This window comes from Amphiprion ocellaris, chromosome 4 (genome assembly GCF_022539595.1).
Source record: "Amphiprion ocellaris isolate individual 3 ecotype Okinawa chromosome 4, ASM2253959v1, whole genome shotgun sequence".
In the NCBI taxonomy this organism is placed as follows: Eukaryota; Metazoa; Chordata; class Actinopteri; family Pomacentridae; genus Amphiprion; species Amphiprion ocellaris.
The window spans coordinates 2,926,092-2,947,564 of NC_072769.1; the positions used below are offsets into that span (position 1 = coordinate 2,926,092).

Genomic DNA, 21,473 nt, shown 5'->3' on the forward strand with positions numbered 1-21,473 from the left:
TACAGCAGTGTGTAATAACTTTCATGAATATTTTACAGTCTGCTTGATGATGATTGTAGGGATCAGTGGTGCCATTTCCAGTGTGACCTGATGGTGGCAGTGTTGTCTCTGTTCTAATGGGTAAACCCAGACGGGTCGCTTTAGTCGCTATAAACATGATGGAGCTCCTGGTGGCAGGTTTAGTGTTCTGCAGATACATCGGTTCTGGACCAACGTTTGTCCAAAATAACAGATATTTGTCCAAAATTTACCAGAAATGATTCAACATTTGTGAAGAATTGCACTACATTACTCCTAAATGACTCAAAATCTGCCCGGACCTGTCCAGAATGACTCTAAATGGATCCTAAATTACTTAAAGTTTGTGCAGAATAACAAAACAATTCTAAAATGATTTGAAAGTTGTCCAGAATCACTCAGAACATCTCCAAAATTGCTTTAGATTTATCCAAAATTATTCAAAAATAGTTCAAAATTAACAACTTGTCCAAAATGACTCTAAATTCATACTTAATGATTTAAAATCTGTCCAATATTATGTAAAAATTGTCTAGAATTATTCAAAACTTGTCTAGAATAACAAAAACTTGGCAAAATTACTCAAAATTTGTCCAGAATGACTCTAAATTTGTTCAAAATTATTTAAAAATTGTCCAAAATAACCAGAATGTCTCAAATTTATCCAAAATGATGTAAAATTTCTCTAGAATGACTCTGAATGTATCTGAAAGGACTCAAAATTTGTCTGAAATTATTCAAAACTTGTCCAGCATTTCTCAAAATTTCACTAGTGACTCCAAATTCATATTTAATGATTAAAAACTTGTCCAAAAAGATGTAAAATTTGTCCTAAGGACTCAAAATTTGTCCAAATAAATAACATAACTTGTCAGAAATAACGGAAACTTGTCCAGAATGATTCTAGATTAGTCCATAAAGATTCTAGATTAGTCCAAGATTATTCTAGATTAGCCCAGAATGATTCTAAATTAGCCCAGAATGATTCTAGATTAGTCCAGAATGATTCTAGATTAGTCCAGAATGATTCTAGATCAGTCCAGAATTACTCTAAATTAGTCCAGAATGATTCTAGATTAGTCCAGAAAGATTGTAGATTAGTCCACAATAGCAGAAACCCTCCAGAGTGAGTCTTTAATGGTCCTGCTGAAAGTCTTTAATGGTTCTGCTGCATATTTTCATCTTCCAGCTGCAGTCTGATGCTGTGTTTGCTCTCTGCTCTCACCTTTGTCCAGGTGTGCTGCTTTAGACGTGGAGCCCATCTACACATTCAGAGCTCACAGGTGAGTTCACCTGAGGAACATTTTCCAGCTCGGGACGGGAGCTAATCTGACGTTAGTTAATCTGGTCCACATTCTGAGTTAATGATGAGGAAACAATGTAAAGATTTCTGACTTACTCATCCGCCTCATGGCTCCAGCTGAAGGTTTGATTCTCAGAGACGTCAAATTGAAGCGTTTGGGTTTTAATGAAACTGAAATGTCCATGCAGCGGCGCTGTCCTGAGCGTCACCATGAGCTCCAGTGGTGAGCAGTGCTTCAGTGGAGGGATGGATGGAACTATTCAGAGCTGGAACACCCCCAACCCCAACATCGACCCCTACGACTCGTATGGTACGTCCCAGTTCACCTGTTGGCTTCTGAACACCAACACGGATGGAGCTTTTAGACACACGTGACCAATCTCTCAAGTTCTTTTATGGGTCATCAATTTAAGAATCTTCTGTCTGAAAAGATGAAAAAAAGTGTCCAAAATTTATCCAAATTCATGCAAGTGTTGTCTGAAATGACTCAGAAATTGGCTGAATTATGCAAACGATTTGTCCAAAATCACAGAGATTTTGTCGAAACTGACTCAAAATGTGTCCATATTGACAAAATTTGACCTGGTAGTCTCATAATTTGTCCAAAATTGCTCAAAATGTGTCAAAATTCATGACCAAAAATTTGTCCAAAATGACTCCGCAAATATCTGAATAGATGAAGAAACTGTACAGAATTTTTCCAAAATGACAAAACTTGACTTGATTTTTTCAAAATTCATGCCAGTTTTGTAAGGAAAAATGACAAAAGTCGACCAAATAGACTCCTAATTTGTTCAAAATGACTACATTTGACTAAATTCATGCAAACTTTGTCCAAAATGACTCAGCAAATGTTTGAATACATGAAAATTTTGTCCAAAATTTATTCAAAATGTGTTCAGAATGACAAAACTAGATCAAATAGACTCACCATTTGTCCAAAATGACTCAAAGTGCGTCCAGAATGGCAACACTTGACTTGATTTTTTTCAAAACTCATACCAATTTTGTAAAGAAAAATGACAAAAGTCAACCAAATTAACTCATAGTTTGTCCAAAATTACTAATTTTGACTAAATTTGTGCAAATTTTGTCCAAAATGACTGAGCAAATGTTTGAATAGATGCTGATTTTGTGCAAAATGTGTCCAAGATGACAAAGCTAGATCAAATACACTCAAAGTTTGTCCAAAATGACTCACAAAATTGTCCAAATTCATGCAAATTTTGACCAGTATTATTCAGAAATTGTCTAAATTTGTCCAAAATGAGAAAACTTGACCAGGTAGTCTCATAATTTGTACAAAATGACTCAAAATGTGTCCAGATTCAGGCAAGTTCTGTCCAAAATGACTCAGCAAATGTCTGAAAATTTGTGCAAAATTTGTGCAAAATGACAAAACTTGACCAGATAGTCTCATAATTGGTCCAAAATATGTAAAATTTTATGCCAATTTTGTCAAAAATTACTCAAAATTTGTCCAAAAAGACTCAATTTTGTTTTTCCAAAATGGCAAAACTAGACCAGGTAATCTCGCAATTTGTCCAAATTCATGCAAATTTTGTCAAAAAGGACTAAAAATCTGTTGACCAAACAGTTTTTCCAGAGCGACACTTCTGTCAGGTCCATCAGATGTACTGTGGTGTTTTCCCTTGTTGCTATAGAACCCTCCGTCCTGAGGGGGGCGCTGTGCGGTCACACCGACTCGGTGTGGGGTCTGGTCTACAGCTCGGCTCACCACCACCTCCTCTCCTGCTCGGCCGATGGGACAGTCCGGCTGTGGAACGCCGCCGACGCCTCGCCGTCTCTGGCTGTGTTCAACGATGGAGGAGGTAAGATGGAGGGAGCCATCAGTAGAACCGACTGGTTTTATTTCTCAGAGATGTTTCACTTGTTAGATGATGGATTTTAGATCATCTGCAGTCCTGGACTAAAGGTTCCATCTATAAAGTCCATGTTTATCATCAGTCGCAGCCTCCAATGACTCCTAGAACTCTGGATTTATGATGGAACCTTTGAAACATGAGTCTTTGTCACTAAAAACAATTCTGTATTTTGGTTCTTTCATAGATTTATTAAAGATCTTCTGGAAATATGACAACATCTACTGCATCAGAAATGTTAATATTTGGTCAAATTTGTCCATTTTCACCTCAGTTCAGTTCTTCTGGTTTCAATCTTATGGTTTATCTTTGACTGCTCAGGATTCTATACCAACCGTCAAGCATGGAGGTGGCAGTATCATTACACTATCAATTTAACTGACTCAAATCTGAGACAGAAAGACAACAAATGTAGTTAAACGGCAACAATTCTACAACTACATTTGTTGTCTTTCTGACTTGGTTCTTCAGGTTCTTGATGGGTCTAAGTCAGGACTTTGGGGAAACCAGTCTAGAAACTTCATTCCAGCCTGATGGAACCATTTCTTTACCACATCTGATGTGTGTTTGGGCTCATTGTCTTGTTGAAACATCCAGCTGTGTCCAAGATCAACCTTCTGCTGATGGTTTTAGGATTTCCTGAAGAACGTGGAGGTGATCCTCCTTCTTCATTATTCTATTTACTTTGTGGAAAGCTCCAGTTCCACAGAGCATGATACTGCCACCACCATGCTTGATGGTCGGTTTGGTGTTCTCCGGGCTGAAAAATATCTAAGGCCTGCCCGAGACAGTCTGAAACCAGTCCTAAAAAAAGTCAAAAACCAGCACAAAATGAGGACCAAACAAAACCTAAACTACTCCAGATGTCCCCCCAAGTCCGTCTGAACCCAGTCCTCATCCAGGACCAGATCCAGAGTCAAATAAATTATAAACCAACTTTAAATCACATCCAAAACCAGGAGAGCCGAGACTGGAACCAAACATAAACCAGTCCCAAGAAAGTCCAGAACCAGTCCAAAATCCATTCTGAAACCAGTCCAGAAGTGCTTCTAGAAAGCCCCAAAGCATGATACTGCCACCTTCATGCTTGATGGTAGGTTTGGTGTTCTTGGGGTTAAAAAACAGACCAAGATAATCTGAAACCTGTCTGAAACCAGCCCTAAAACGGTCTAAAACCAGGACCAAAATCAACTCTAATCCAGTCCAAAACAATGTTTGCAACCAGTCAGACTGAGTTGTTCCTGAAGTAGAAGACCTCTGGTGTTGCTTCATGGGTCATGTCTGGATGTGATGTTTCTGCTGTGTTCTGCCTCAGAGCTGGGAGTGCCAACCTCAGTGGACCTGGTGAGCAGCGAGCCGGCCCACATGGTGGCGTCATTCAGCACCGGACACATCGGACTCTTCAATATGGAGACGCAGCAGCTCGTCCTTAAGCTGGAGTCGGCCGGACCGCCAGGTACGACCTCAAATTACTGATAACTGGAGGCCCATGTGAGGCTGGACACACCAGGTTCTGGTTCCTACCAACATCTAGACCCCTATGAACATCTAGACCTCTATGAACACCGACATCTAGACCTCTATGAATATCTAGACCTCTATGAACATCTAGACCTCTATGAACACCAACATCTAGACCTCTATGAACATCTAGACCTCTATGAACATCTAGACGTCTATGAACACCAACATCGAGACCTCTATGAACACCAGGTTCTGGTTCCTATCAATGAGTCCACATCAATATTTAGTCTAAACATCTAAAAACTGGAACCTTGTCTGGTCAAACTTTAACACGTCAGATTCTACTGATGTTAGAGCCTCAACAGTTGGAGAAATGTGGACTAAAGACTGTATTTTAGTAGAAATATGGATCCATCCATAGATACACACTTACAGGACCTTTATGGAGACACTAGACCAGCCTGGATTGAAAACTGCACTTTTTTCCATTTTAAAAGTCCATTAATGATTCATTATTGTGATTTTGGATCATTCTAAGTCATTTTAAACCAATGTTATGTTATTTTGAACAAATTTTAGTCTCTTTTGGACACGTTTCAGGTCATTTTGGACAAATTTTGAGTCATCATGGACAGGTTTCAAGTCTGAAGGACATCTAAAAATATGTCCAAAATGACAAAACTTGACCAAACATACTCACAATTTGTCCCATATTACTCAAAATTCATGCAAAAGTTGTCTAAAATGAATCAGAAATTGTCCAAAACAACAAAACTTGACCAGATCCAAACAACAATGTCCGAACTGAAGTTAATTTTTTCTGAATTGATGAAAACGTCTCCAGATTTGTCAGTGATAAAACCTGATTTGGCAAAGACCCGACCAGTGAATTTAAAATTTGAAGAACCTTGAAGGTTTCTTACGTAGCTGCTCCATATTGTCTCTTTGTAAAGAGCCAAAGGAACTATTTTCAGCAGTGGATGAATCTGATTTGTGGTTCCACAGATGCTCCCTGCAGGATCAACAAAGTGCTGAGTCACCCCACGCTGCCCATCACCATCACCGCCCAGGAGGACCGACACATCCAGTTCTTCGACAACAACACAGGTAAGAACCAAGCGTCGCCTCGACTGCTCTCAGAGAGAAACCAGCTCACGGTCTGTTTCCTGTTTCAGGTAAACTCATCCACTCGATGGTCGCCCACCTGGACTCGGTCACGAGTCTCGCTGTGGATCCAAATGGACTGTACCTCATGTCAGGAAGTAAGTTTCTTGGTTCTCCTCAGGGTTTCCTCTGCAGCTCAGTGAGGAACCAGACAGAAACGCCAGGAGAAAGAAAACAGATGTCTTTGATTAGCTTTTAAAAATGTCAAACATCTGGAGCCATGTGAAGGAATCAGGAGTTGACATGATATGGGAATAAAAAGATGCTCTTTAGATATTTTCCATTCATGAATCCTCTACAGCAGGGCTTTCCAACATGCGGCCCCTCGGGCCAAAAGCGGTCCTCCAGAGGGTCCAATTCAGCCCTCAAAGTGTAAAAATTCCAGAGAAGACATTAACTGCAGATTGTAAATTAGTAAAACTATAAATTTAAAATCATTTCTAGACCATGACAAGTTGTTTTGATCATAAAGTAAAATACTAGATTGTTCATTGTTCTTTTGTCATTTTGCGTCTCATTTTTTGTAATATTTTGTCTTGTTATTGTTGTTTTTTGTTCCCTTTTTGTCTCGCTTGTGTTTTTTGTCTTATTTTTGTCATTTTGTATTTTGCTTTACTCGTTTTGTGTGCCATTTTGTGTTTTTTTGTCGTTTATCCATTCTTTGGTCGCTTTGTAACTCTTCTGATTTTTTTGTCTTGTTTTTGGTTTCATTTTGTGTCGTTTGTCTCACGTTTTTGACGCTTTGTGTCTCATTTTTGCAATATTTTGTCTTGTTTTTGTTGTTGTTTTTTCTTTTTTTATCTGACTTTTGTTGTTTTGATCATATAGTCAAAACTGGTCCGGTCCACTGGAGATCAAATTGGGCTGAATGTGGAACCTGAACTAAAATGAGTTTGATGCCCCTGCTCTACATTCTGTTTTCTGGTTAAATTGAAGCTTTATCTGCTGCTGTTCGTACTCTGTTAGAACCTTAAAGGTCCTGCTGGTTGTTAAACGTTGTCTCTGTCATCCTCTCAGGTCACGACTGCTCCATCCGGCTCTGGAACATGGAGACCAAAACCTGCATCCAGGAGTTCACCGCCCACCGCAAGAAGTTTGACGAGTCCATCCACGACGTGGCATTCCACCCCACCAAGTGCTATATCGGCAGCGCCGGCGCCGACGCCCTCGCCAAAGTCTTCGTATGACGGACCGGCCAGGCCTCCTGGACTCGGATTGGGCCTCCTGGACTCGGACTGGGCCTCTTAGACTCCTGGCCTCCTGGACTCGGGCTGGCCCGGTCCTCCTAACAAGCTCAGTACTGTAATTGAACCTGTCGGTCTCCTCTGCGGAAACATGAAAACGTGCCTTTTTACTTCAGAAAGACGAAAAGGAGCCGTCGGGTTCGGAGGCTGAGGAACGTTTTTCTTCTGGTTTCTTTGAATCTCCACATCGGAGGCGTTTTCTGTGACGTCCAGAGACTCTGAAGCTGAATCTCACCTGAACCTGACTCCAGGTGTTTCTTCTCCTGAAACAGTTTTGGCTCCACTCTGCTGCCGTATTTACACACGTGGACAAAATTGTTGGTACTCCTCGGTTAATGAAAGAAAAACTCACAATGGTCACAGAAATAATTTGAATCTGACAAAAGTAATAATAAATAAAAAATTCTATGAAAATTAACCAATGAAAATCAGACATTGCTTTTGAACCATGGTTTAACAGAATTATTTTAAAAGATAAACTCATGAAACAGACCTGGACAAAAATGATGGTACCCTTAACTTAATATTTTGTTGCACAACCTTTTGAGGCAATCATTGCAATCAAACCATTTGTGTAACTGTCAGTGAGACTTCTGCACCTCTCAGCAGGTATTCTGGTCCACTCCTCATCAGCAGACTGCTCCAGTTGTCTCAGGTTTGAAGGTTCCTTCTCCAGACACCATGTTTCAGCTCCTTCCACAGATGTTCTATAGGATTTAGATCAGGGCTCATAGAGGCCACTTCAGAATAGTCCAATGTTTTCCTCTTAGCCATTCTTGGCTGTTTCTAGCTGTGTGTTTTGGCTCATTATCCTGTTGCAAGACCCATGACCTGCGACTGAGACCAAGCTTTCTGACACTGGGCAGCATATTTCTCTCTAGAATACCTTGATAGTCATGAGATTTCATTGTACCTGCACAGATTCCAGACACCCTGTACCAGATGCAGCAAAGCAGCCCCAGAACATAACAGAACCTCCTCCATGTTCCACAGTAGGGACAGTGTTCTTTTCTTGATTTGCTTCATTTTTGCATCTGTGAACATAGAGCTGATGTGCCAAAAAGTTCCAGTTTTGTCTCATCTGTCCATAGGACATTCTCCCAGAAGCTTTGTGGCTTGTCAACATGCAGTTTGGCAAATTCCAGTCTGGCTTTTTTATGATTTGTTTTCAACAATGGTTTCCTCCTTGGTCGTCTCCCATGAAGTCCACTTTGGCTCAAACAATGATGGATGGTGGGATCTGACACTGATGTACCTTGACCTTGGAGTTCACCTTTAATGTCTTTAGAGGTTGTTCTGGGCTCTTTTCTTACCATTCGTATTATCCCTCTCTTCCATTTGTCATCAATTTTCCTCCTGTGGCCACGTCCAGGGAGGTTGACTACAGTCCCATGGATCTTAAATTTCTGAATAATATGTGCAACTGTAGTCACAGGAACATCAAGCTGCTTGGAGATGGTCTTATAGCCTTTACCTTTAACATGCTGGTCTATAATTTCCTTTCTAATCTCCTGAGACAACTCTCTCCTTGGCTTCCTCTGGTCCATGTTTAGTGTGGTTCACACCATGTCACCAAACAGCACAGTGACTACTGTAACCCTATAAATAGGCCGACTGACTGATTACAAGTTTGTAGACACCTGTGATGCTAATTAGAGGACACACCTTGATTGAACATGTCCCTATGGTCACATTATTTTCAGTCTTTTCTAGGGGTACCATCATTGTTGTCCAGGCCTGTTTCATGAGTTCATTTTTTAAAAATAATTCTGTTGAACCACGGTTCAAAAGCAATGTCTTATTTTCATTGGTTAATTTTCATAGAATTTTTATTTATTATTACTTTTGTCAGATTCAAATTATTTCTGTTACCATTGTGGGTTTTTCTTTCATTAACCGAGGGGTACCAACAATTTTGTCCACATGTGTATTTCTTTTGACTCGTCGCTAATACTAATTAGCTCCCGGATTGTGACATAACTCCCCCTCAGACTGAGCTTTCTCTGTTGGACGCCTGGAATCCTGTATTCCCTGTATTTACTGTAATGATTTGGTTTGGAGGGACTTTTTTAAACGTGTTTGGTGACAGACAACAGATTTTTTTTTTTTTAAAATTCTCCATTCTACTTGAAGTCTGGTCCTTCGTGGGTTTTTCTGCTGGTGTTTTAGACTTCAGCTCTTCTTTCTGCTTTTTACCAAGCTATCGTCTCAGACATGCAGCCGTCAAGTTTTAAATCCAAAAAGGAGAACAGAGGCGTGTACAGTTTCTAAGTATTAAAGCAGATCTATTTATTAATGTAAAGGAGAACCGAGGGACGGATCATTCATGGTTAGCAGCTAGCTAGCAGCTAATCACACAGAAATATGGTCAGATGCAATGAACTGTTCCTTTAGAGTTTTTATTATGATGGTCTTTATAAATGTCGAAAGTTTTAAACTTGTCAGCTGTTCACACTGAAGCAGCTTTTATTTATTTAAATGTTTAAGGAACCAGAACGCCATCTGAGGATGGATCTGTGAGGAAGGATCAGAAAGTTCAGAGACTAGGACCAGAAACCATCCTGAACTGCTTCCAGTGCAGCTCTGCTCTGCTTCCAGAGCTCCTGCAGCAACGCGACCAAACAGAGACTCTTCAGCTGGAGTTTCATTTAGTGGAAGAAGAAGAACCTGGACAGTCGATGATGTTTTACACAGAAATGAATCCAGAGATCTGCAGCGTTTGTTTCCTGAATGTGGTGACGGATGGCTGTGTTGGCTCAGAAATGACCCCAAATTGGTCCAAAGTGACAGAAATTAAACCAAAATTTGTCCATAATGACGATAAATTTATCCAAATTAATAAATACATCGTCGAAAATAATAAAAAATTGTTTGGAAGAATCCAAAATACATACAAAATAACTTTAATTGTGACAAAGCTAATAGAAAATTGTCCAAAATTACTCTCAATTTGTTGTAAATAACAAGACTTTGTCCCAAATTTGTCTGAAATTACTGGAATATGTCCAAAATGGGAAAAACTTTTCCATAATGACTAAGAATTTGTCAAAACCTTGTCCAGCCTCACTTTAAATTTGTTCAAAGTGACCAAACGATGTCTACAGTAACCAAGACTATGACTCAAGGTTTGTCCAAATTAACAGGAACTTGTCCCTAATGACTCTAAATGAGTTTGAAATGACTGTAAGGACACCAGATTTAAATCTAAAATTATAAAAACACTGTTTGAAATGAGTCTTAAATGGCCGTGAGTTTGTTCTGAATAATAAAACATTGTTTAAAGTCAACCAAATAATGTCAAAAATGACAGAAATATGTCCAAAATACTCAATTAAATTTCTAATCCTGGTAAAAAAAAAAACAATGAAACATTGTTTAAAATGACCCAAAATATGTAAGAAATGACTAAAAATTATCCAAAAATAATCCTAAATTTGTCCACAATGACCCAAGAGTTTTGTAAATTTAATTGAAATAACTCAGATTTTTGACAGAGTTTATTGCTTTCCAGGCTTTACCAGTTTTTGTTTCTATATCATGTGTTGGTGAAACCATTAACTTTTTCCATTTCCGACCTGTTTAGTGGTGAATGTGTCCTTGTTGGGTTGAGGTGCATGAACTTCGTCTTTCTGGCATTCAGGAAGAGTTTCTACCCGATGCAGAAGGTCTTCTGCTTCACTCAGAGTGTTCTCCAATAGGTCAGTGTCGTCTGCGAATGGAAGTTCTGGGAGGACTTCTTCAGGGTTCTTCTACTTTGACGACACTTTAGGTTCACAACATCGGAGGGTATTTCTCAGTCTAAGCAGATGATGAAGAGGAAGTGACTGAGAACAGCTCCAAATGAGAACAAAATGACCTAAAAATGATCCAGAAACCAACAACATGAAGCCAAAATTATGAAAATGATAAACTGATGTAGAGGGAGCCAAAATAAAGACACAAAACGAAGCGTTCTCCTCCAGATCGGTTTAAATGAGGATCAGAACGTCTGTTTTCTGTCTTCTTCAGTCTCTGAACCTTCTGATCTGAACCCTCGGACAGATTTAGCTGCAGCTGTTCCCTAAAAAACAACTTTAAAATTCTCTTCTGTGTTCAGAAACAGAATCTAATCTCTGCTGCTTGGTTCTGAAGAGCAGAACCTCCGGGATCCCAGAGCTGCTGTTGGTTTTTCAATGTTCCGATAAAAACTGAAGAACAAGAATCCACAAACAGGAGTTCTACACTCTGATGACGAAGGAGTTTTCCTCCCAGTAGCAGGAGTTAAATCTCCTGTTAATGAGAAGCTTCAGGTGTGTAGATGACTTCCTGAGTAGAGAAGCTGCTGTACATAGGTGTGATGTTTCCTTGTTTCCTTCAGGATGGTTTGGTGGCAGATTTAGTAACAATAAAGAACATGTTGAACACGGAGGATGTGAGTCTTTGTTACTTGAAACCCAACGTTGAATCTTTAGCTTCCAGTGTTTCTTTGTTTTCATTTAATTCTTCATTGTTTCTCCTGCAGGATTTTACTCCTGGCACTGTGGAGGTTTTTAAACTGCACTTATGAAAAAGAAAATACCAAAAAAAGAAAAAAAATGGCTCAGACTGAAAACAGCTACAACAGTGTCAATAAAAGTGCATAACTGATTTCAAAAACACCAACAAAAGAATAAAAACAAACTGCAAAACAGCTACAAAGCAAAGAAACAACTAGAAATGACCACAGAGTGAATATTGTGTTATTAAAAACTGTAAAGTAACTGTTAAAGGAAAAGAAACGAAAACAACCACAGTGAGACGCAATGAAAAGTGATGTTTAAACAATTTGAAAATCGTGCAAAACAACTATAATCGATACAAAAGCCCCTTTAGACACCAGACGTGACACAAAATGAAGAAAAATTGTCACCTAGTGATAACAGAGTTGACAAAATGATTTTTAAAAAAAAAAAAGATGGATAAATAAAAAAGACAAACGAAAGGATAGAAATTCATGCAAAATTACTATAAAAAGTGACCGCAGTGTCATAATTTTTTAATGACATAAAACCACACAAAATGACAACAATGACACTAATAATAATTAAATGTCTAATTAATCTAAACGGTGAACATCTGGAATCCGTTCTGCCGCTGGGTGCACTGTGGGTCTCATGCCGGATCAGAAGGAGGCGTTGGTGCTCCTTTCAGCGGGTTTTTCGACCGTCGTTTTAAAGCCGACGAAGAAGGAGAAGAAGAAGAAGAAGAAGAAGAAGAAGAAGAAGAAGAAGAAGAAGAAGAAGAAGAAGAAGAAGAAGAAGAAGAAGAAGAAGAAGAAGAAGAAGAAGAAGAAGAAGAAGAAGAAGAAGAAGAAGAAGAAGAAGAAGAAGAAGAAGAAGAAGAAGAAGAAGAAGAAGAAGTAGTGACGCCGTTGACGTCATCCCGCCTGCTCTCTGATTGGCTGGCAGGGGTGCGGGTAAATAAAGCTGCTGAACAGCTGGACCCGCACGGTTCTGTTCGGTTCGGACGTGATGATAAAACTCTCCGGTTAACGCGACACTGAGCGGAACCTCCTGTATTTACCGAAGGGCGAAGCCTCACCGGCGACAGTAAGTCAGAAAAAGCAGCGAAGCTATTGGTTGGTAAGCTAACCGACTAGAATAAACATGCTAACGTTAGCGGTGAAATGCTAACCGGAAGTTACCGGAAACTCACTTTGTATTTCAGGCTTCAGTGGTTTGGTTTCACGGCTCCGGTGCTTCAGTCGTGTTTAGTAAAGTCTCCGATGTGGCTAGCAGTGCTAACGGCAGCTCCCGTGTTTTCCCTGCAGACCTCCAGGAGCCGCGGCTCGCTCCGGTCCCAGTTCCGGTCCCGGTGCTGCCATGAGCCGGTCTGCGGTCTGACAGGGGGAGGATGGCCGCGGAGCTGTTCCCCAGCAACAAGCAGCTTCCCTCCGCCTCAGCTAGCAGCTCCACGGCGCTCCAGCAGAACCAGCAGAACCTCAACAACAACAACACGAAGAGCTGCTGCAGCTGGCAGGGCCTGTACCCGACCATCCGGGAGAGGTGAGAGGAACCCACAGACAAGAACACACTGAACCCACAGAACCCGCAGACAGGAACACACTGAACCCACAGAACCCGCAGACAAGAACACACTGAACCCACAGACAAGAACACACTGAACCCACAGAACCCGCAGACAAGAACACACTGAACCCACAGAACCCGCAGACAGGAACACACTGAACCCACAGAACCCGCAGACAAGAACACACTGAACCCACAGACAAGAACACACTGAACCCACAGAACCCACCGACAGGAACACACTGAACCCACAGACAAGAACACACTGAACCCACAGAACCCGCAGACAGGCACCTACAGGGCAGAAAGCAACCACAGAGATCACAAAATGACGCAAAACAACAGCAAAGACACACAAAATGACTACAAAGACACACAAAATGGCACAGAATGACTACAAATACATTCAAAATGACACAAAACAACTACAAAGACACGCAAAACAACTGCAAATGCACAAAATGACACAAAACAACGGCAAAGACACAAAATGACACAAAACAACTACAAAGACACAAAACAAATGCAAAGACACACAAAACTGCAAATACACACAAAATGACACAAAACAACTACAAAGACATGCAAAACAACTGCAAATACACACAAAATGACAAAAAACAACTGCAAAGACAACAAACAACTGCAAACACACACAAAATGACACAAAACAACTACAAAGATACGCAAAACAACTGCAAATACACACAAAATGAGGCAAAACAACTGCAAAGACACAAAATGACACAAAACAACTACAAAGACACGCAAAACAACTGCAAATACACACAAAATGATGCAAAACAACTGCAAAGACACACAAAATGACACAAAACAACTACAAAGATACGCAAAACAACTGCAAATACACACAAAATGAGGCAAAACAACTGCAAAGACACAAAATGACACAAAACAACTACAAAGACACGCAAAACAACTGCAAATACACACAAAATGATGCAAAACAACTGCAAAGACACACAAAATGACGCAAAACAACTGCAAAGACACACAAAATGACGCAAAACAACTGCAAATACACACAAATGACACCAAACAGCTGCAGATGCACAAAATGACACAAAACAACTACAAAGACACACAAAACAACTGCAAATACACACAAAATGACACAAAACAACTACAAAGTCGCACAAAACAACTGCAAATACACACAAAATGACACAAAACAACTGCAAAGACACACAAAATGACGCATAACAACTGCAAATACACACAAAATGACACCAAGCAGCTGCAAAGACAAACAAAACAAAGCAACTACAAAGACACACAAAATAACTGCAAATACAAACAAAATGATGCAAAACAACTACACAGACACACAAAATGACGCGTAACAACTGCAGACACACAAAATGACACAAAACAACTACACAGACACACAAAATGACGCGTAACAACTGCAGACACACAAAATGACACAAAACAACTACAAAGACACACAAAACAATGTAAAACAACTACAAAGATACACAAAACAACTACAAATACACACAAAATGACACAAAACTAAGACAAAGAGGTGCAAAATCATGTAGACAGCTACACAGTGACATTAAACAGCCAAACAGAAACACACAACAATTCAACACCAACACAAAATCAAGCAAAAGAACTATAAAGACATGTCGTACAACTATAAAGACACACAATGATGTAAAACGACACAACACAAGGATAACCAGGAAGGTTCCAGCTGCTGTTGTTCAGAACGTTTCCGCTGCTACACCATGAATTCATCTCCATGTTGGAACTCATGTTGAGAACCTGTTGGACGTTGTGTCTCCTAGGAACTCAGTCATGTTCAACAATGAGATGATGGCAGACGTTCACTTCGTGGTGGGACCTCCTGGGGGGACGCAGCGAGTCCCGGGACACAAGGTAAACCCACAACCCTGGACTCGTTACACCTCCATCTACGTCTGTGGAAGTCCTGAAAGTGTTTCTGTCCTGAAATCTGCAGTACGTTCTGGCCGTCGGCAGCTCCGTGTTCCACGCCATGTTCTACGGAGAACTGGCCGAAGACCAGGACGAGATCCGGATCCCCGATGTGGAGCCGCCGTCCTTCCTGGCCATGTTGAAGTAGGCCAGACAAAAAAAAAACATAAAGAGTTTAGTATGTTTGTTCTGCAGCACGACTAACACAAAATTTAACCCTCAGAACCCCAATCAGGTTCAGAGTTTTTAACTTCTGTCTCGTTTGAATTCACTAAAGTCCTGCAGCTCTGAGGAACCAGAACATCATGAAGAAGGAGAGAGAACAGTGGAGATGTCTTCTGGCAGTAGAACTCAGTTAGATGAAGCTCAGAATTTACAGAAATCAACTGGAAATGAGGCTAAAATGACTTAAATCTTGTCTAAAATGACAAAAATTTGTCTAAACTGTCTTAAAAGTTGTCTAAAATTACTCAAAACTTACCTAAAACATCAAAATTATGTTAAAAATGTCTTAAATGACAAAAGAAAATCATCCAAAATGACTAATAGATTCTCTAAAACAACTCAAAGTTAGTTTAAAATGAAATGGAAAAACCAGACATGAACACCACAAAGAGACTAAATGGTTCCAAAGATGGATGGAAGAACTAAAATGACAAAAAAACGGACACAAAACAAGAAGAACGAGACAAGAAATCTACTCCAAATGAAGCTAAAATAACAAAATCGTGTCTAAAATGACAAAAATTTGTCCAAACCAACTTAGAAACATCTAAAGTTCCTCAAAACTTACTTGAAACATCAACGTACTGTTTTAAAAAAAATGTCTAAAATCACAAAAAGAAATCGATCCTCCAAAACAACTGAAAAGGAGTTTAAAATGAAATTAATCTTGTTTTGGTTCCTCGTGTCCTTAAAAGTTTAGTTTTAAATGTAAAAATCTGACACAAAACAACACAAAACTCCCACAAAATGGTTCCAAAGATGGATGAAAGAACTGAAATGACTAAAAAAAAAGACATGTTTTCTGGCAGTAGGACTCAGACGAGGCTCAGAATTTACAGAAATCAACTCCAGAAGAAGTTAAAATAACTAAATCTTGTCTCAAATAACAAAAAGTTGTCCAAACTGACTTAAAACCATGTCAAAAAAAGCATAAAAATACCTTAAATGACAAAAGAAAATCATCCAAAATTACTAATAGATTCTCTGAAACAACTCAAAATTAGATTAAAATGAAATGGAAAAACCAGACATGAACACCACAAAGAGACGAAATGGTTCCAGAGATGGATGGAAGAAATAAATCATGAAAAAAAAGACAAAACAAGAAAAACGAGACAAAAAATTAGCTCCAAACCAACTTAAAACCATCTAAAGTGACTTAAAAATGTCTAAAGTTCCTCAAAACTTACTTAAAACATCAAAATTTTGTCAAAAACTACAAAATTTGTCTGAAATGCCAAAAAGAAAATCATCCAAAATTACAAATACATTCTCTAAAACAACTGAAAATTTGTTTAAAATGAAATTAGTCTTGTTTTGGTTACTTAATTGTTTAAAAGTTTAGTTTTAAATGTAAAAATCAGACACAAAATAATACAAAAATACCACAAAATGATTCTAAAGGTGGATGGAAGAACTAAAATGACAAAAATAAAAGAAAAATGAGACAAAAAATGACTTAAAAAAGACACGAAACAAGAAAAAAGAAACTAAAAATGACAAAGGCGACATAAAATGAGCAGAACCAGACAGGAAATAAAGGAACGGAGACCAAACCCAGAGCAGTGTTGTTAATTTCTCTCATTTTAACTCACTGTAGAAATCAGAAAAATCAACAATTCCTTCATTATTTATTATGGAAAACTTGGAAAAGGTCAAACGGTTTATTTTTGGTAAATAACTCGTGTAGATTAAACGTGATTCTGATAAAATGAGATGATTTTAACCTCAGGTTTGGTTTCCTGATGAGAAAACACCTCGCAGATGAACTGTTCTGCAGTTTCTGGCTGATAAATGGTTGACATGGCGATTTCAGTTGGTCTGTAAACTGGTCTGTAGACTGGTCTGTAAACTAGTCTGTAAACTGATAAATTGGTCTAGGGCTGCAGCTATCGATCAATCGAGTATATTGCATATACAGACGGTTCTCGGTTTACGACTTACGGCGTTTCATCGTTACATCAGAACTGGTTATGTGGAACTAGTTGATGAGGGGATGAATATGTCGTCACGCCGCGCTATAAGACGGCTTTGTTTGCATTCTCCGGTTGGACGCCACCTTGGATTGTGCTACATTCACTAACATTTGTCCTTCATTATGACTCCAAGCGTAAGTCAGACTCTTCTGATGCTTGGAAGAAAAGGAAAGCCATCTCCATGGAAGAGAAATTAGATAGAATAAAACACTGGGAACAGGAAGAAACACCGACCAACATCAGCATTATTAGATCAAGTTGTAAAAACAGTTCAACATATTCTGTTATCTTCTCCTAAGATGATTCATACATGAATGAAAGTCATTGGTATTCATGACTTCATGAAGAACTGATTGATATCGTGATGCACAGAACGGCTTTGTTTACATTTTCTCTGGAGTTACGACTTACAATGACAATTGACTTATGATCCGTAGGAACGGAAGTCTAATGTAAGTCAAGGATCTCCTGTATACAGCACAGATGTCCGTCCATGTTCCATCAGGATGGTTATTTCTGTTGCATAGCGCGTTTACTTCCACTTTTGATGCTGTACTGTGCATGAGATGGAGACAGACGACTCGATTCATCGATAACTGCAGCCCTAAACTGGTCTGTGAACTGGTGAACTGGTCTGTAAACTGGTGAACTGGTCTGTGAACTGGTGTGTAAACTGGTGTGTTGATCCCCTGCAGGTACATCTACTGCGACGAGATCGACCTGTGCGCTGACACGGTGCTCGCAACGCTGTACGCCGCCAAGAAGTACATCGTTCCTCACCTGGCTCGGGCCTGCGTCAACTTCCTGGAGACGAGTCTGAGCGCCAAGAATGCCTGTGTGCTGCTGTCCCAGAGCTGCCTGTTCGAGGAGCCCGACCTGACGCAGCGCTGCTGGGAGGTGATTGACGCCCAGGCCGAGCTGGCGCTGCGCTCCGAGGGCTTCTGCGACATCGATGTCCAGACGCTGGAGAGCATCCTGCGGCGGGAGACGCTCAATGCCAAAGAGATGGTGGTGTTCGAGGCAGCGCTGAGCTGGGCTGAGGTCGAGTGCCAGCGGCGGGAGCTGCCGCCAACCATCGAGAACAAGCGTCTGGCGCTGGGGAAGGCCATCTACCTGATCCGCATCCCCACCATGGCATTGGAGGACTTCGCCAACGGGGCGGCGCAGTCCGGCGTGCTCACGCTCAACGAGACTAACGACATCTTCCTGTGGTACACCGCCGCCAACAAACCCGAGCTGCTGTTCTGCAGCAAGCCAAGGAAAGGCCTGTCGCCGCAGCGCTGCCACCGCTTCCAGTCCTGCGCCTACCGGAGCAACCAGTGGCGCTACCGCGGCCGCTGCGACAGCATTCAGTTCGCCGTGGACAAGCGCGTCTTCATCGCCGGCTTTGGCCTGTATGGCTCCAGCTGCGGGTCGGCAGAGTACAGTGCCAAGATCGAGCTGAAGCGGCAGGGCATGCCCATGGCCCAGCGCATCATCAAGTACTTCTCCGACGGCTCCAGCAGCACCTTCCCCGTCTGGTTCGAGTACCCGGTGCAGATCGAGCCCGACACCTTCTACACCGCCAGTGTGGTTCTGGACGGCAACGAGCTCAGCTACTTCGGCCAGGAGGGCATGACGGAGGTGCAGTGTGGGAAGGTCACCTTCCAGTTCCAGTGCTCCTCGGACAGCACCAACGGCACCGGAGTGCAGGGAGGACAGATCCCCGAGCTTGTCTTCTACGCCTGAAGTCCAGAGACTTCAGGATGCTCCTGGACTCACTGCCCAGAACCTGAACCTGAACCTCAACCTCGACCTGGACCTGAACCTGAATCTGGTCAGAAAGTAGGTGGGTCCAACCTGTCGGACGCTCATCTCGATTTTAAAATCCGTTAATTTAATTTCTGAACAAACGGGAGGAAACGGTGTATTTGTTGGGACTATTTTCTGCTGCAGATTAATCCACAAAATCACCAGATTCAGTGTTTCCGCTAGGATTTTTTCCTGCAGTGGCGGCAGGCTCCCTGCTCCGCTCCAAGTTAAAAGTCAAAAATGTCAGATGAAAGTGAAATCTGTCAGAAAAAAAATCAGGTGTTAGTTTTAACTTGAGCTTAAATCATCACAGAAACACAGAATTATGAATTTAAATTTAAAAATGTTTGAGGAAAAATCAAAGTTGAGTTAAAAAGTTAATTTTGATGTTTTAATTCATTAGTTTCAAATTTAGTTTGATGACGTGAACATTAAAAAGTCTGATGTATGGGTTTAAAGTTAAAAATATTTGGTGTAAAATTCTAAATTTTAAGTTAAAAAGTTCAATGTTGGAGTAAAAAGTAAAACACGAGAAAACGTCAAATTTATTATTAATCATTAAAAATTCTAATTAAAGTGCATTTATTTAGACTGATGTATTTAATTGTTTAACGTATTTAAACTCACACAAACAGGAAACACATTTTTAAATTCAGGATGTCTGGATTTCTAGCGTCCCTTCAAAATAAAGCGCCATAAACCTGCTAAATGGTTTCATCACTCGGTGCTCCTGTTTGGTTTCAGATAAACCAGCATCTCAGTTTGTGGCCTTAAAGAAAATGCTTTTATTTTGTAGGAGAAGGTGTTTCCTGTGCAGCTCTGAAAACATTCCTGCTCCTCCTGAAGGACTTTAAGAACAAATGAAGCTTTTATTATGAAGCCTGTTGATGGTTTATGAGTTTTTGTATTTCCTGTTTATATCTCCTGACTTTGTACCGTTTAAATGTACCTTTGTCTTGTGTTTCACCTTTTCTGCTCCGTTGTTTTTGTAAATACGTTTCCGTGACGCACTTGTATGTCGGATCTTTTTGAAACGGAGGACGAAGTGTTTTGTATCCGATTCTATACCCAGAAAACGTCTATTTTTGTTTCCAGAATGTGCAGCGAGTCGGTGGAAATAAAAGGTTCAATCAGAGTCCAGACGCTGCTTCTGTATGTTTTACAGCCTGACACTAAAAAATAATTTTATTTAGACTGATTATTTCTGTTTTTAAAACAGCAAAACAACCAAACATTTCCTCACAAAACAGTTATTATTCTTGAATGTAAAAAAAGGAGATTTTAAGGTTAAAAAGTTAAAAAAAAAAATAAATTAAGCAAAACTTCTGAATTTGGGAATAATTTTTCACTTTAAAAAAAAAGAAAAATCTAAATTGTAAGAAAAAAAGTCAAATTTAACATTTGTCAACTTCTATAATTTGTATTTATTTAAGTTGATGAAAAGTATAATTTATTATTATTAACTTTTATAATTTATATTGATAAAATGTTCTAATTGATTTTTAAAACTAATTTTACAATTATATTTATATTCATAAAATTTTACAGTTTAAGTTTAATTTTATCATTTAGATTTATTTATATTTATAATACTTTATAATTTGATAATTTTAACTTTTATAATTTATTTTATATTGGTAAAATTTTATAATTTTTAAAACCTTTTCTACTTTTAGAAAATTTTATATTTTATCTGTAACTTTTATACTTTAATAATTCGTTTCTATTGATAAAATTTTATTAGAATTTTTACAGTTTTATAATTTGACTATTTAAATTGATAAAATTTCAGAATTTATTTTAAGTTTTATTTTATAATTTCTATTTATTTATATTGATAAAATGTTTATATTTTATTTTTATAATTTACAATTTTAAAATTTTATAATTATTTTTACCTATTTTATACTTTTAGAAGTTTTTTAACTTATAATTTATATTTATTTTTATTGATACATTTTTTGAATTTGTTATTTTTAACAGTTGTATGATTAAGATTTATTTAGATTTATAATTTATTTTTAACTTTTGTTATTTTATTATTTATATTCATATTGATTTTTTTTAATTTATTGTCTTTGTAGTATTTTATAATTTATATATATTGATTTTAAAAAATTACAATGTGTTATGTATTGTGAGTCCAAATTCCATCCATCCATCCATCCATCCATTATCTATACACCGCTTAATCCTCACTAGGGTCATGGGGGGGCTGGAGTCTATCCCAGCTGACTCAGGTGAAGGCAGGGGACACCCTAGACAGGTCACCAGTCTGTCACAGGGCTACATACAGAGACAAACAAGCACTCTCACATTCACACCTACGGGCAATTTAGAATGATCAATTAACCTCAGCATAATTTTGGACTGTGGGAGGATGAGTCCAAATT

General features: G+C 39.3%; 2 protein-coding genes across 4 annotated transcripts in view; both read left to right on the forward strand.

Annotated features, from left to right (window-relative positions):
* The window catches only part of LOC111563079 (striatin-like), a 47,687-nt gene extending 36,204 nt beyond the window's left edge, over positions 1-11,483 (forward strand). For all 3 annotated transcript variants that reach the window (XM_023261975.3, XM_055009566.1, XM_023261976.3), the window contains 7 exons: positions 1,254-1,301; positions 1,510-1,631; positions 2,986-3,153; positions 4,520-4,660; positions 5,674-5,775; positions 5,844-5,930; positions 6,850-11,483. In XM_023261975.3, the coding sequence (XP_023117743.1) occupies positions 1,254-1,301; positions 1,510-1,631; positions 2,986-3,153; positions 4,520-4,660; positions 5,674-5,775; positions 5,844-5,930; positions 6,850-7,019 (838 nt within the window). In that variant the 3' untranslated portion in view covers positions 7,020-11,483. The remainder of the gene's footprint in view (positions 1-1,253; positions 1,302-1,509; positions 1,632-2,985; positions 3,154-4,519; positions 4,661-5,673; positions 5,776-5,843; positions 5,931-6,849) is intronic.
* A 914-nt stretch (positions 11,484-12,397) lies between these two features.
* Positions 12,398-20,215, forward strand: btbd3a (BTB (POZ) domain containing 3a). The gene is made up of 5 exons (XM_023261997.3): positions 12,398-12,643; positions 12,865-13,099; positions 14,941-15,031; positions 15,114-15,232; positions 17,985-20,215. Exons 2-5 carry the CDS (start codon positions 12,948-12,950, stop codon positions 19,015-19,017), a joined length of 1,395 nt encoding a protein of 464 aa, XP_023117765.1. The 5' UTR covers positions 12,398-12,643; positions 12,865-12,947; the 3' UTR covers positions 19,018-20,215.
* The last annotated feature ends 1,258 nt before the right edge of the window (positions 20,216-21,473 follow it).